Consider the following 17,322-nt stretch of genomic DNA (forward strand, 5'->3'; position numbering starts at 1 on the left):
GCAACAAAAGCAAAAATCAGCAAGTGGTCATACCAAGCTTCTGCACTGCCAAGGAAACTATCAACAAAATGAAAAGGCAATCTACCAAACAGGAGAAAATATCTGCAAATCAGATATCCGATATAGGATTAATATCCGAAATATACAAGGAACTCATACAACTTAATAGTAAAAAAAACTATCCAATTAAAAAAACGGACAGAGGAACTGAATAGATATTTTGCTAAAGACAACACACAAAGAGCCAAGAGGTATGCGAAAAGGTGTTCAACATCACTATCAGAGAAATGCAAATCCAAATCACCATGAGATGTCATCTTACGCTGATTAGGATAATGACTATTACCTTTTTTTTTAAGTTTATTTTGAGAGAGCAAGTGAGCATGCGTGCGAGTGGGGGAGGGGCAAAGAGAGGGAGAGAGAATCCCAAGCAGGCTTGAAGTGGGGCTTGATCTTATGAACCGTGAGATCATGACCCGAGCCAGAATCAAGAGTTGGACACTTAACCCACTGGGTCACCCAGGCGCCCCAGAATAATGGCTATTATCAAAAAGACAAGTGATACCAAGTGTTGGAGAGGATGGAGAGAAAAGGGAACCCTTGTGCATTGTTAGGGGGAATGTAAATTGGTGTAGCCACTAAGTAAAACAGTATTCAAAATAAATAAAACAGTATAGAGGTTCCTTAAAAACTTAAGAACACCAAATGAGCCAGAAGTGAAAAGAAATCACTACCTCAAAAAGATACATGCACCCTCATGTTCACTGCAGCATTATTTAAAATAGCCAAGATGCAGAAACAACCTAAGTGCCCATCCACAGATAAATGGATAAAGAAAAAAACATATATAAACAGATATTATTCATCCATAGAAAAAAAAGGAAATCCTGCCATCTATAACAGCATGGATGGCTTTGAGGGCATTGCGCTAAGTGAAGTAAGTCAAAGAAAGACAAATAACGTATGATCTCACTTATATGTGGAATCTAAAACACCAGACTCACAGACACAGAGAATAGAATAGTGGTTGCCAAAGGTGGGCGTGAAGGTGCTCAAAAGGTACAAACTTCCAATTATAAGATAAGTAAGTTCTGGGGATATAATGTACAGCATGGCAACTATAGTTAACAATACTATATTGCATATTTGAAAGTTGCAAAAAAATCAACCTTAAAAGTTATTAACAAAAAATTTGTAACTATGTGAAGTGATATTAACTAAACTTACTGTGGTAATCATTTTGCAATATATAAATATATCAAGGGGCGCCTAGGTGGATCAGTTGGTTAAGTGTCTGACTCTGGATTTTGGTTCAGGTCATGATGTCATGGTTCATGAGTTCCAGCCCTGCATCAGGCTCTGCACTGAAGTACAGAGCCTGCTTGGGATTCTCTCTCTGCCCCTCTCCCACTCTTGCTCACTCTCTCTCAAAAAAAATAAACGTAAAAAAAAAATACATACGTATGTGTGTGTGTGTGTGTGTATGCATACACACACACACACACACACACACAAACATGTCAAATCATTACACTGTACACCTTAAATGATTTTATTACGTGTGCTGAAGCAAACACCTATACACCTTAAACAAATATAATGTTATATGTCGATTTTATCTCAAACAAAAAATCAATAAACAATAAAAACTGGGATAAGAAGATATCAACTTTGAGAGAATTGTTTCTTTGAAGGAGGAAAAAAATGGACTGCAGGGAGGACAGAGGGGATTCTAACTCTTATTTTTAAACACAAAAGGTGTAAAGCACACATAATTGTTAGCATCTGCTACTTTTAGATGGTGAAGATAGAGCTATTATTTTTTATCCTTTTATGTATTTCTAAAATATTTAAAATGAAAAAGCCAGTCATTATAGACCAATGGATGTGCCTGCATGGTTCCCTAGGACTGCATCCTGGCTTCTCTGGGAGAAGAAGTACCTGGCCTTCGCTTCTTCGGCCCATACTCCATGATGCTGTCACTGTGTTGAGACAGTGTCTCATCATTTCCACTCTCCACCTCTTTATTTCCAATATCATCTTCTTCGTAGCCAGTCTTTTCTTTAATTCGATCACCCAGAGCACTTTTTAACATCTATTGAGAAAATACTTTTTAACATCTTTCATTGATTTCAGCAGAATTCAAGTAAGAAAGAGTAGATAGAATCTTTAAAAAGCTTCTTCTCGGGGCGCCTGGGTGGCTCAGTCGGTTAAGCATCCGACTTCAGCTCAGGTCACGATCTCACGGTCCGTGAGTTCGAGCCCCGCGTCAGGCTCTGGGCTGATGGCTCAGAGCCTGGAGCCTGCTTCCAATTCTGTGTCTCCCTCTCTCTCTGCCCCTCCCTCATTCATGCTCTCTCTCTGTCTCAAAAATAAATAAAAACGTTAAAAAAAATTTATAAAAAAAAAAAAAAAAGCTTCTTCTCATAATTAGGTATTAATAACTTTTAGATACTTATGCATATTTAGTTTATCAAGTGTGTATATTAACCAGTGCTATGGACTATTCAGTTTCAATCAACTTTAGAGTAAGTCACACAAGGATTTAATACATTTATTCAATGATACCCCTAAACTGTAATACTGGATTTTGTGAGAAGCAGAGATCTAATTTTATACCAAATCTTAGATGTGTCTAAAATAAAGGTTATAATGTAGTTTTCGGGGTGCGTGGCTGGCTCAGTTGGTAGAGCATGCGACGCCTGATCTTGGGGTTGGTAAGCTTGAGCCCCATGGTGGGTACAGAGATTACTTACAAATAAAATCTTTAAAAAAAGTAAATAATTAAAAATTTTTTTAAAAAAGTAAATAATTAAATGAATAGCTTTCATCAGAATTCAACAAAAATCTGGTTAAATCCATACCAAATTTGGTTATATCATGAAAGGCTAGGTGGAGATGACTTCTCATCCTATGTCCTATCTGCCTGATTAATGGAACATTTTTACAATAATTAAGACACAACTAATTTTAGTACCTTAGCTTAGCTTCCATCTTCGACTGGAAGACCACTTAAATACTCACCAACTATGGCAACTGCAATATAGATAAAAAACAAGACTTGCCCAATCTAGTTCAGAGAGCCGTTGAGAGAGTTTCTCGGAAACTGCGTGTATTTCTTGTTCTGTTAACCTCTTCCTTGCCCTCTGGGAGAAGGGTGAATCCCAGGATGAGACTGTAGGTCTACCTTCATATCTGTAATAAAATGACCATGTGACATTTAAGTAGCCAAGTAACATTACTTAGACAAAATAACTGTAATGCATGCTTTAACAGATTCATACTGGTCTTCACAGCTAAGGTCAGAGAGTACACACCTTTCTTCAAATCCCTTTGCAAACAGACTGAAAACAGAGTGCAGTAATATTACCTTTTTCCTGTGGGAAGTTTCCTTGTCCTAGGGCTTTGGATCTGAGCTGAAACCATTTCCTGTTTGCTATCTTTAGGCAACTTAGAAGTTAAGATAACTCTATTATCTGATTCCTGTTAAAAACAAAAAAGAGTTGATTTGAAAAGGATACAAAGATGGCACATAAAAACATTTTGGGGGAGGAAAAGGGAGGTCCTATGGCACACAACTAGGTACCTTTATTCTCCACGTTTTACTTTTTTAAACGTATTTGTCAAAAATACTCTCTTGATCCTCAATACCAAAGGAACAAATGTCTATAAACATGTACTCAGATAAAAAGTGTGGGTCAGGATGCCATTCAAATATAAAGGCAGGTGAGGTGTTCTCAAACAAGAAAATTCAAGGGTTATGGCTAAACCTGGACAATGAAAAAGTGATCAAATCACAAGTGGTAAGTACTAAAATAATTCTCTTTGGTATCAAGAAGTCAACAGAAACTGTCTAAAATTGAAACAGTTAAAAATCAAACGTTATGAATATAAATGCTTAACATTTTTAACAATTTATTTCTTAACTTCAGAGGAAATCTTATGAAGAGACATTTGATGTTTAAGAATCTCTTCAATTTAGGGTGCCTGGGTAGCTCAGTCGTTTAAGTGCCCGACTTCAGCTCCGGTCATGATCTCATGGTTTGTGGGTTTGAGTGCCACGTCGGGCTCTGTGCTAAGAGCTCAGAGCCTGGAGCCTGCATTGGATTCTGTGTCTCCCTCTCTCTCTGCCCCTCCCCTACTTGTGCTCTGTCTCTCTCTCTCAAAAATAAATAAAACATTTTAAAAAGTTAAAAAAAAAAGAAAAAGAATCTCTTCAACTTCACTTATGTGTTTCTTGTGTAAGTAAAATTAAATTTAACACTTTTTAGTAAATAACAACTATAAAAACAATCACATTTTAAAAAACTTATTATTGAAGTTTAAGTGTCCTGCTCAAGAATTATTTCAAAAGGAGTATTCCCATTTAAATGCCACTCAGGTCAGGAAATAGAATATTACCAGCAACTCAGAAGCCCTTCTACCCTCCTCTCTAAAAGTCCCCCAAATGTAATCATAATCCTAGGATCCCTTTTTTCTAACTTATCCACCTTCCTACCTGAATAGATGCACAGAATGTTTAGAATGATGGCCACCTAATGCTAATGATGCTCATTTCATCTTCGTACTTCTATGTACTCTCTGAATTTTTTAATAATGAAAATGTATCATTGTTTATAAATTCACCACCTGCATATCCCTACATGTTCGTTTCTAGGAGGATAGGGACAGGATAATTATAAAAATGGATTTTTTTCTTCCTAAAGTACAGTAGAAGCAAAAAGACCAAGATATTACTAGCAGTTCACACTGGATAATAGGAATACGGATGAAAGGTTGTTTTTCATACTTTCTTATTAAATTTTCAGTGATTTAACTAGGGACATAGAATACGGTTTCTGAAACTAGAATACCGAATTCAAAAAAAAAAAAGGTGTTTTTTTTTTTTTAATGTTTATTTATATTTGAGAAAGAGAGAAAGTGAGAAAGAGCGTGCGCGTGAGCACGCCTGAGCAAGAGAGGGGCAGAGAGAGACAGAGACAGAATCGGAAGCAGGCTCCAGGCTCTGAGCTGTCAGCACAGAACCCAACAAGGGGCTCGAATTCATGAGCCGTGAGATCATGACCTGAGCCAAAGCCGGACGCTCAACCAACTGAGCCACCCAGGTGCCCCTAGAATATGGAGTTCAAATCCCGACTCTACAGTTGTTGTGTGACCTCAGACTAGATACTTAATCTCTTTATATCAGCTTCCCCTTGGGAAATTAAAAAATAAATAAATAAATAGTACCTACTCCACAGCTGTTGAGGAGTAAATTACTCAATACCAGTAAAGTACCTAGAACTGTGCATGACACAAAATAAACAATGTGTCGTTAGCTCTTACTATTTTCCTTTCTATACATTCATCCCCACTGTTCTAGAGTAAGAACACGTAAGTATACCCAGAGGCAAAATTTAAGAAGTACAATGCTTGGATTAGTGCAGTATCTATAATTACCATTCTAGCAGAGACGTCTTTAAATTGATAGACCTCCATCTCATTGAAAGTAAGCTTTTCCACTTACCACAGAAAATGCAGTGCCCTCTCCAGTAGAATTCACAGCAGGGGAGATGTGACTTGAGCGCAAGTATTCTTTTCCTATGGGACAGGGTGCTCGAGGCTCTGAAGGGTGGTAGGGTGGATGTAAAGGAATAGCTGATTGAATAGGTTCCCCTAGTTTCCTAGCACTTGGAATCACATCCACAGAAGGAATTTCCACTAAGTAGCAAAAATAAAGTAGACATTAAGATGAAACTGTAAGAAACACATCATTTGATATATATACATGCCTATAGGTACTAAAAACCTAAATGGCTGGAATAACAGCTACAGAAATTATGGTTCATCCACAGGTTATACAGCTAGTTCACCATTAACAATGACTTTATGTAATACTAACTAATAAAAATCCCAGACATAACAGTAAGAAATGAGAATATTTTTCAAATTGCTATGTTTTGTCATTCCTTAATAACTGGAAGACCGTAAACTGATGTGCTAACATATGAGAAACTTGTATTGTCCTAAAGTCTTTGAGAGAAGAGTTAGAAAATAGTAGATGCACAACATGTGACCAAAAACCATCTTAAGAAATCAGAACTCATAATAGGAAATGTTTACAAATATAATCATAAGCGTAAAGCAACAAAAGTGAAAAGACTAATAGCATCCGAAAGTATCCCAGGAAATAACTTTTGGCTCTAACTCACAGCAGTAGTCTCACTAATAACACGTTACTACTCACTGTCTTCAACAAAGGATGTCCTACTCTTGGACAAAAAACTAGATGAGGGAGGGTGTAGCACTTCTTCATGTAATAGAGTTGGGGCTTTTTTGGACTGCATTTGGTTAGGGCCTTCGGCACCTAGAAAAGAAAATATTAAAAAGAATTTTTTTTACTGCCGAATGATATACTAAAAACCAAGAATTTTGTATCCAGAGGATATAAATCTCAGGAATGACGTAATCCTAGAACTATGTTGGTCTGATTGTTCAAACTACCCATTACTTTTAATAACCACCAGAGAGTAAGATCTAGTTCTATAGCCCAGAACCATTTATACAAATTAAAAACAAAGCTTCACATCACATTGCTTTGCTTTAGAAAAATAGGTGCCACAAAAAAAAGACACATAGATCAAAAGAACAGAAAAGAGAGCCCAGAAATAAACCCCATGCTTATATGGTCAATTAATCTACAACAAAGGAGGTAAGAATATACAATGGGGAAAGGATAGTCTCTTCAATAAACGATGGTAGGAAAACTGGACAGCTATATGCAAAAGAATGAAACACCATACACAAAAATTACCTCAAAATGGATTAAACAACTAAGTGTGAGACATGAAACCACAAAATTCCCAGAAGAAAACATATGCAGTAATCTCTTTGACATCAGCCTTAGCAACAGTTTTCTGATAGGTCTCCTCAGGCAAGGGAAACAAAAGCAAAAAATAAACTATTGGGATTACACTAAAATAAAAACTTTCTGCACAGCAAAGGAAACCATCAACAAAATAAAAAGACAAACTACTGAACAGGAGAAGATATTTGCAAATGATATATCTTATAAAAGATTAATATCCACAATATATAAAGAACTTTATAACTCAACATCAAAATCCCAAAAAAATCCAATTAAAAAATAGGCATAGGACCTGAGTAGATGCTTTTCCAAAGAAAACATACAGATGGCCAACAGACACAAGAAAAGGTGCTCAACATCACTAATCATCAAGGGAAATACATATCAAAATTACAATGAGCTATCACTTTATACCTGTTAGAAAGGCTTGAATCAAAAAGACAAAAAATAAGTGTTGGCAAAGATGTGGAGAAAAAGGACCTCTTGTGCACTGTTGGTGGAAATGTAAATTGGTACAGCCACTATGGAAAATAGTATGAGTGTTCCTCAAAAAATAAATAAATAAATAAAAATAGAAATCCCTTATGTTCCAGTAATTCCACTACTGCATATTTACCCCCAAGAAAACAATAACAACTAACTTGAAAAGATACATGCACCCATATTTACTGCAGTATTTACAATAGCCAAATATGGAAACAAACCCACTGTCCATTGATAAATGAAGGAATAAAGATGTGGCGCGCGTACACACACACACACACACACACACACACACACACACACACACAGAGGACTATTAGTCATAAAAAATGAGATCTTGCCTGGGAATGCAAGCTGGTGCAGCCACTCCGGAAAACAGTATGGAGGTTCCTCAAAAAACTAAAAATAGAACTACCCTACGACCCAGCAATTGCACTACTAGGCATTGATCCACGGGATACAGGTGTGCTTTTTCAAAGGGACACATGCACCCCCAGGTTTATAGCAGCACTATCAACAATAGCCAAAGTATAGAAAGAGCCCAAATGTCCATCGATGGATGAATAAAGAAGATGAGGTGTATATACACAATGGAGTATTACTCGGCAATCAAAAAGAATGAAATCTTGCCATTTGCAACTACGTGGATGGAACTGGAGGATATTATGCTAAGCAAAATTAATCAGAGAAAGACCAATATCATATGACTTCACTCATATGAGGACTTTAAGAGACAAACAGATAAACATAAGGGAAGGGAAGCAAAAATAATATAAAAACAGGGAGGGGGACAAAGCATAAGAGACTCATAAATGTGGAGAACAAACAGAGGATTACTGGAGGGGGTGTAGAAAGGGGGATGGGCTTGGGGCGCCTGGGTGGCGCCGTCGGTTAAGCGTCCGACTTCAGCCAGGTCACGATCTCGCGGTCCGTGAGTTCGAGCCCCGCGTCAGGCTCTGGGCTGATGGCTCAGAGCCTGGAGCCTGTTTCCGATTCTGTGTCTCCTTCTCTCTCTGCCCCTCCCCCGTTCATGCTCTGTCTCTCTCTGTCCCAAAAATAAATAAAAAACGTTGAAAAAAAAAATTTAAAAAGAAGGGGGGATGGGCTAAATGGGTAAGGGGCATTAAGGAATATACTCCTGAAATCATTGTTGCACTATACGCTAATTTGGATATAAATTAAAAAAATAAAATAAAAAAAAAGGAGAGCTTGCTATTTACAACATGGGTAGACTTAGAGAGTATCATACTAAGTGAAATAAGTCAGAGAAAGACAAATACCATACAATTTCACTTACATATGGAATCCAAAAAACAAAGCAAAAGAACAAACAGAAAAAGAAGAAAAAGATGCATGAATACAGAGAACTGATGGTTTCTATACAGGAAGTAGTAGGGGGATGGGCAAAATGGGTAAAGAGGAGTGGGAGGCACACAGGCTTCCAGTTATGGACTGAAAAGTCCCAGGGATGAAAGGAACCTCATAGGGAATATAGTCAACAGAACTAATAATAATGTATGGTGACAAATGGTAACTATACTTGGGGTGAGCATAGCGTAACATATATAGTTGTCAAATCACTATGTTGTACGCCTGAAACTAATGTAATATTGTGTCAACTATACTTCAACTAAAAAAAAATCAAAATAACAAAAAAAAAATGGAAAAATATTCCACGCTCCTGGATAGGAAAAACAAATATTGTTAAAATGTCAATACTACCCAAGGCAATTTACATATTCAACGCAATCCCTATCAAAGTAACACCAGCATTCTTCACAGAGCTAGAACAAACAATCCTACAATTTGTATGGAAACAGAAAAGACCCCAGGTAGCCAAAGCAATCTTGAAAAAGAAAACCAAAGCAGGAGGCATCACAATCCCGGACTTCAAGCTGTAATCATCAAGACAGTATGGTACTGGCACAAAAAAAGACACTCAGATCAATTCAACAGAACAGAGAATCCAGGAACGGACCCACAAACGTATGGCCAACTCATCTTCGACAAAGCAGGAAAAGAATATCCAATGGCATAAGGACAGTCTCTTCAACAAATGGTGCTGGGAAAACAGGACAGCGACATGCAGAAGAATGAACCTGGACCACTTTCTTACACCAGACACAAAAATAAACTCAAAATGGATGAAAGACCTCAATGTAAGACAGGAAGCCATCAAAATCCTTGAGGAGAAAGCAGGCAAAAACCTCCTTGATCTTGGCCACAGCAACTTCTTGCTCAACACTTCTCCAGAGGCAAGGGAAACAAAAGCAAAAATGAACTATTGGGACCTCATCAAAATAAAAGGCTTCTGCACAGCGAAGGAAACAATCTGCAAGACTAAAAGGCAACCGACGGAATGAGAGAAGATATTTGCAAATGACACATCAGATAAAGGGTTAGTATCCAAAATCTATAAAGAGCTTATCAAACTCAACACCCAAAACACAAATAATCCAGTGAAGACATGGGCAAAAGACATGAATAGACACTTCTCCAAAGAAGACATCCAGATGGCCAACCGACACATGAAAAAATGCTCAACATCACTCATTATCAGGGAAATACAAATCAAAATCACAATGAGATACCACCCCACACCTGTCAGAATGGCTAACGTTAACAACTCAGGCAACAACAGATGTTGGCGAGGATGTGGACAAAGAGGATCTCTTCTGCACTGCTGGTGGGAATGCAAATTGGTGAGGCCACTCTGGAAAACAGTATGGAGGTTCCTCAAAAATTGAAAATGGAACTACCCTAGACCCAGCAATTGCACTACTAGGTATTTATCCAAGGGGATACAGGGATGCTGTTTCAAAGGGGCACATGCACCCCAATGTTTATAGCAGTGCTATTGACAACAGCCAAAGTATGGAAAGAGCCCACATGTCCACTGATGGATAAATGGATACAGAAGATGTGGTGTATATATATACAATGGAGTATTACTCGGCAATCAAAAAGAATGAAATCTTGCCGTTTGCAACTATGTGGACGGAACTAGAGGGTATTATGCTAAGCAAAATTAGTCAGAGACAAATCTCATATGACTTCACTCATATGAGGGCTTTAAGACACAGAACAGATGAACATAAGGGAAGGGAAGCAAAAATAATATAGAAACAGGGAGGGGGCCAAAACATAAGAGACTCTTAAATATAGAGAACAAACAGAGGGTTACTAGAGGGGCTGTGGGAGGACGATGGGCTAAATGGGTAAGGGGCATTAAGGAATCTACTCCTGAAATAACTGTTGCACTATATGCTAAATAATTTGGATGTAAATTAAAAAAATTTTTTTAAATTAAAAAAAAGAAAACCACATAGATCGCCCTGCAAAAAAAAAAAAAAAAGCAAAATAAAATTACTCATGCCTTGCCTGCTTCAGATTCTGTGCCCCACCCCTCCACTCCACCCCTGCTTGTGCTGTCTCTTTCAAAAATGAGTAAACATTAAAAATTTTTTTTTCTTAATGTTTATTTATTTTTGAGAGAGAGAGAGAGAAATGTTTATTTTTGAGACAGAGAGTGAGAGAGACAGAGACTGTGCGTGGGGGAGGGGGAGAGAGAGAGAGAGAGACACACACACACACAGAATCTGAATCAGGCTCCAGGCTCTGTGCTGTCAGCACAGAGACCGATGGGGGGCTCGAACCCACGAATGGTGAGATCATGACCCAAATGGAAGTCGGACACTTAACTGACTGAGCCACCCAGATGCCCCACTGTATGACTGTATTTTAAAAGAACATATGTGAGGGGCGCCTGGGTGGCTCAGTCAGTTGGGCATCTGACTTCAGCTCAGGTCACGATCTCACTGCTCGTGGGTTCGAGCCTTATGTCGGGCTCTGTGCTGACAGCTCAGAGCCTGGAGCCTTTCTCTGATTCTGTGTCTCCCTCTGTCTCTGCCTGGCCCTCTCCCGCTCACACACTGTCACTTTCTCTCAAAAATAAATAAACTTTAAAAACAAATAAAAAAGAACATATGCGATGCACATTTGCATATCCGTAAGTAAAGAAATCAAAATGTTAACAGTGATTTTCTCTAGGTCAGAGGTTGGCAAACTATGGCCCAAAGTCCAAATCTGACTCACCAACTGTTTTTGTAAATAAAATGTGTGTGTGTGTGTGTGTGTGTGTGTGTGTTTTAAGATTTTATTTTTAAGCAATCTCTACATTCATCATGGGGCTCAAACTCACGACTCTGAGATCAAGAGTTGCATGCTGTACCGACTAAGCTAGCCAGGTGTGCCTAGCTTGTGTTTTACTGGAATATACTCATACAAATAGGTGCGAGAATTGTAGAAATGCTGTTCTGTGGGTATATCTCTGAGCTACGAATCCTGGTTGATACCATAATAAAAAATTTATAGGTCAAACTGTTTTGTCTAAGTTTTGAATGCTTAATATTTAATCAGCTTTATAATGTTATTACATAGAGAGCTGTATCAAAATAGTTCTGAAATTGAGGGAATATCCACTTTGCTCCCTTAGAAATCTACAATACATAAACTTCCCACAAACAAAACAGACTTATGACTCCTCCTCTACAAATGACTATTTATCCCTTCTTTAATTTAATGAAAGACTTCACCATAAACTTACTCCTCACTTTGAAGGTATGAGAATGTATCCTGAAAACTCAGTTACTAAAGTGGTTAACTGACATAATCACACTAAAAATGAAAAATTCACCTTGCACAAACTCCATGCAATGTATTTCAAGACACTGCATATTTTAAAATGTCTGACATTCATTTGATGTCTCTTAAAATCCAGCAAACACATCTTTTTATGCTCTCCTTTTCCACAACCCAGTGCAACAGGGCCATTTTCACATCAACATGCTTAAAATATGTGAATCTCACTCCATAACTTCATATTTTACACCAAGAGCATCTAAGATCTAATATTCAAAATTCATAACGTGGTCCACAATTTCTCTACTACCTAAACTAAATTTGTCATCAACTTGACTCCAGGCTAATTCATTTTTACCTGAGTCCATTTTTTCTTCAGTTTCTTGGATGACAAAGAAACTCATATGCTGTTTCTTTTTGATAAAATTTCTCCAAAATTTCATGCTTAGTTAACATTTGGCACTTTTAATTTGTCAGACTGAAAGTGACACACTCAAATTTCCTTATAGTTTTTAGACTGTTTTAGGATATACTGTTTTATTACTGAAAAGTCTCTGGACCTGTCTACTGCAAGCATTAATAAGTATCTATAATAAACATATATGACATTTCATAAATAAGGGGGAACCCTGGGTAGGAAAAAATGGGTGAAGATGGTCAAAAGGTAAAAATTTCCAGTTAAGTCATGGGAATAAAATATACAGCATGACTATAGTTAATACTATAAGTTGCTAAGAGAATAGATCTTAACAGTTGTCATCACTATCTGTGGTGACAAATATTAACTAGACTTTTATTGGGACAGTCATTTCACAACACATGTAAACATAAAATCCATAGATTGTATATCTGAAACTAACATAATGTTACACGTTCATTATATCTCAATTAAAAAAATAAGATTCATAGCCCAGAAATTGAAGCCTAAGTTAGATGCCTATAAATGTATACGACGACAGTTATCTGATGACTTAAATCCAAATATAAAAGGAAGCTACCATAGCCCTTAATGACACCAAACCAAAACACCTCAGCCTGGCTTTTCTCTCAACCTTTTCTCTTTTGCCTTAATTGCATTATAACCCAAATAGTTAAAATCTGAAAACAACTCACTTCTTACAGATGCAACCTTTCTACACGGTAGTTGCTATCACAGAACACCATTTCTAAAATCATAGTCCCTTCCATCTTCTGTCAATCCACTTGACTCTCTTCCTTCAAGAAGCATTCTTTTGTTACTTTCAATTGACTCTGGTCATTCTGTTACTTCGCTCATCCCAGTGGCAAGTACATGCCTTTAGTCTACTGTCTAACCTTCCATATTGAGGTTCTTTGAACATTAATTCCTTGGATTTCAATGTATATTCTTTGGAACCAAAGTACTAATGCTCAAAGGGATTTCTCAGATGGTTTTGCTGAATTCTCCAATTTCACATGTTAAGAAACGGGCTCAGGAAAGATAAGGGCCTTGTCCAAAGTCACATAGCCAGTAGCAGAGTCTGGATGAGAACTTGGCCGCTGGATTCCCAATTTAATATACTTACTGCCTATCCAGCATTCCTGTTCTTCCATTAAAAAAATACAAACCACAACTTATTTTGGGCTTGGTGTTTTGAGAAGCTCTAAAACACTAAGATGAATATGAATAATTTTACTATGTATCTCACTTACTTGTCTTACTTATTGGCCGCCTCCCCAAGCAGAACACAAGCTCCGTGAGGGAAGGGATTGGTGTCTATTTTGTTAACCACTATAACACCACTGCGTGGCACAGGGAAAGCACTAAATATTTGCTGAATGAGTCTGGTGTGGTTACTGTCCCTGGAACTCACAGTTTATGAAACAAACATACTCAAAATTACTATACAATGTGAGAATAGTATTACCAAAATAAGATGAGAAGGCCACAGTGTAGAAATAGAGCCTCAGAATCTAGGCATGTGGGGGAGGCTGGGCTTTGTAGGGTGAATTTGCCAGGAATAGAGATGAAGAAAGAGCACCCCAGCAGAAGAAACAACATGAAGGCAGAAAAGAGCATGACAACTAAGGTAGGCAGGACAGGAAGTGGGATGAAGGACAGCAAGGTACGAGGATATTCAGGCTTACTGTGTATGAGCAGCAGACTCTTGGAAATGTAGCCTGATGCCTGGAAGAACTGCCACTGACTTGTTGTTTGAAACCATGAAAAGAGTGAGTCATCCAGTTTAGGAAAACTATACTTAGGGGGTAATCTGAATGTGAGTAGACTATTAAGTTGCATTCAGAATTCTCTTCTCAGGGTATCAGGTCTCACATATTATATGACAAACTTGCTCATGTGTCTATAACTCCTACTTGTTTGATTTCAGGTAACTGTTCATATTTAGGTTAATCATGGTATACTCTGGAAATTCAACTCTAAGGTCGAGTTACAACCCTATTCTTCTCAACTGTAAACATTCCTAAGAATAACTATTTTTATTTTCATAGTTGTATGCTGAATAACAGGTATCTGAAGTTTACTCACCATTACTTCTTAGAGAAAAGGTGTGTGCTGTGTCTCCGAGTCTAATTACTTCACCAGTGGATTCTGTTTCATCTCCATCCCAAGAGGGGCCCAAAGCCTCAGATGACAAGGAGCACCTGAAAGAATTCCCTTACTTACTTGGGCCCAGCCTAACCAGAGGGCCCCTCCTGACGAAAGCTGCTTTAAACAGCCTGCCTATGAGTATTCAGACTGCTCATGGCTACGTGCAGAAAAAGGGCAAGACACTCCCTTCTGTTGCTTATCACTTTTTGGTGTTTATCTGTTTTAACTCATACACGTATGGTAGAAACAGCCGTGTAGAAAGTGTCAAGGATTAAATGCATAGGAGAATACACACAGAGAACAATAAACATTGGATACTCGACGGGTGTGGGGGTGGAATCTGGGTAGGGTATGAATTTTGCATTAAATATCCTTGCATTGTTTCACTTTTGCACTGTAAAAAAAATCTAATAATAAAAAATAAAGTCAAGAAATTCATCTCGTGGTGGTCTCCTTTAAGACAGGTTTTCCCCAATGTACTATACCTAAACAGGAAGATATTGCCTGTGTCTTTCAAATCAGGACAAATTCCATAAAAAAAATGGAAAGTCATACATTTAAAAGTCATAGCATTATGTTCAACCCGTAGTTAGAACTACCATCAAATCTGTAATGACATTATATTTTGTCTATAAAAGTTGCAGGTATTTTAAAACTCTGATATTTGTTAATGAGTTAATGTTACTGATTCATGAGGATACAGTAACGAGCAATTTTATACTGCCGGTGAGTGTATAAACTGTCATGGCCTTTTTGGAAAGCAGTCTGGCAACTTCTAATAGGCTTATAACATTCATACTCTTTGGATGTAGCTTAAAGAGCAAACAAAAGCATGTATCACATTTTCAAAAACTATAAAAAAACCCAGAAACATCCACCTCCACTTTAGAGGAGTGGTTTAGCCCATTGTGAAGCACCTATATGGTCTGTTATACAGGGATTAAAAATTATTACAAAGAATTTAACAACTCGGAAAAAGACTTGATATGTAAAATTTTTAAATGCGGGAAACAAAACTATGTAAACAATATGACTAAATAAAAAAAAAAACGTTATAAAAAAGACTCAAGTATAACAAAACATTAACAAGCCCTTGTTTAGTTCTGAATGGTAGAGCTCATCTTTTTTTTTTTTCACTTGTTTTTTATTTCTTCGTATTTTCCAGGATTTCTACAGGGAACATAAACTATTTTGATGACCAAGGGAAAAATAAAAAAAATATGCAGGTGCACTTAACCAACTAAGCCACCCAGGCGCCCCACTAAAGACGTATTTTGGAAAGGGGCACCTGGGTGGCTCAGTCAGTTAAGCATCCGACTCCAGCTAAGGTCATGACCTCACTGCTCATGAGTTTGAGCCCTGCGTTGGGCTCTGTGCTGACAGCTCAGAGCCTGGAGCCTGCTTCCAATTCTGCATCTTCCTTTCTCTGTCCCTCTCCCACTCACGCTCCCTTTTCTCTCAACAATAAATAAATGTTTAAAAAAAAAAAAATTTTTTTTTTTAAAAGAAGTATTTTGGAATAAAAGAACTAACTAGGAAGAAGACAATACACAGGTGTTTAATACTGAGACTTAAGTATTACATATAGCACAAGGTTCTTAAAATTCCATCAGGGAGATTTAAAATATGAGAAGGTACTGAGATTTTCCTATCAGTTTGTTTTGATTTTTGCTGCCACTGTGGTATGTTGTGTGCCAATTCTTAGAAGGAAAAAGCATAACTTGTTTTGATTAAATTCATAGACATTGAGTGCTACCTCCCAAAAGAAACCTTTTTCCATGATGATTTGGATTCCTTAGTACTTTCTGGCTCTTCTAAAGGTTCTCCTTGATGGAATTCTTTAAAACTCTGTCCAGTTTCACCTGTTTAGAATAGATAAAAACAACACCAAAAAACCTCTAAATTAATAATGCTATTTTTATATGGGGGTGGGTAGAGGTAAGAACAGTTAAGCACCCTCATCTTCTCCTGGTAAACTGGGCTTTTGTGAACATGAAATTAGAAAGAACCAAATTATCACCTGTGAAGACCATGTATTACTTGGGTAACAGAAGCAAGATAAATGGTGCTTTAAAAGCAAGGTCTACAGTTGTACTAGCAATGTTTTATTTTTTAAGATAGGTGGTAGGTTTATTTTTTATTGTTTATAACCTCCCTGTTCAGTAAGGGATGTCTGAAGCAAGAGGACTAGGCTGTGGCTTCAGAACACAACTGTGAGCCTCAAGCTCCAAGACTATCCCTCCCAGGCTAAGAGTCAGAGTACATCAAAGCTCGGCTGAAGTTCCCTTTCAAACTATCACTCCTTTTTCAACTCAACATTTCTGAGGAATACACTTTCGCCAGCAGCAACACACTAGGGAATTGATTTCAGGAGGTACGTGGGTGAAACTTCCTATGATTCAGATTGACGCCTCTGAATATTCCCATCCCCATTTCTAGAGATTTCTCTATTTGAGCATCTACCTTCATTTTTTTCTGTTTCTGTATTCAAAATAACCAACACTGTAATAACATTAGTTAACATTCACTGCGCACTGACTCGGAGCTAGGCTTGGAACTAAACTATTTATATATCTACTTACTCAACCATCACTATAGCCATGGAAGAATTTCAAATGAGAACACTGAGGCTTAGAGAGCTTCAAACAATGAGAGGCAGAACTTAGCATTGACGCAAAGTCTGCTTTCAAATCCCTGTTCTTCAGTGGTAAGTTAATGATAATGCTAGCTCAGGTACCAGGAAAAAGCTGCTCTGTACATGATGTGACTCATGATAATAAAG

General features: G+C 37.6%; 1 protein-coding gene across 1 annotated transcript in view; it reads right to left on the minus strand.

Moving 5' to 3' along the window:
* CEP95 (centrosomal protein 95) overlaps positions 1 to 17,322 on the minus strand; it is a 43,492-nt gene that overhangs the window by 15,570 nt on the left and 10,600 nt on the right. Inside the window, exons 5-11 of the mRNA XM_019466503.2 lie at positions 16,297 to 16,402; positions 14,478 to 14,593; positions 6,227 to 6,346; positions 5,507 to 5,700; positions 3,371 to 3,483; positions 3,066 to 3,195; positions 1,942 to 2,095 (exon numbers count right to left, since the gene is read on the minus strand). Of these exons, the coding sequence (XP_019322048.2) occupies positions 1,942 to 2,095; positions 3,066 to 3,195; positions 3,371 to 3,483; positions 5,507 to 5,700; positions 6,227 to 6,346; positions 14,478 to 14,593; positions 16,297 to 16,402 (933 nt within the window). The remainder of the gene's footprint in view (positions 1 to 1,941; positions 2,096 to 3,065; positions 3,196 to 3,370; positions 3,484 to 5,506; positions 5,701 to 6,226; positions 6,347 to 14,477; positions 14,594 to 16,296; positions 16,403 to 17,322) is intronic.

Source organism: Panthera pardus, unplaced genomic scaffold (assembly GCF_024362965.1).
Source record: "Panthera pardus isolate Hobbes unplaced genomic scaffold, ASM2436296v1 HiC_scaffold_3, whole genome shotgun sequence".
Taxonomy (NCBI): Eukaryota; Metazoa; Chordata; class Mammalia; order Carnivora; family Felidae; genus Panthera; species Panthera pardus.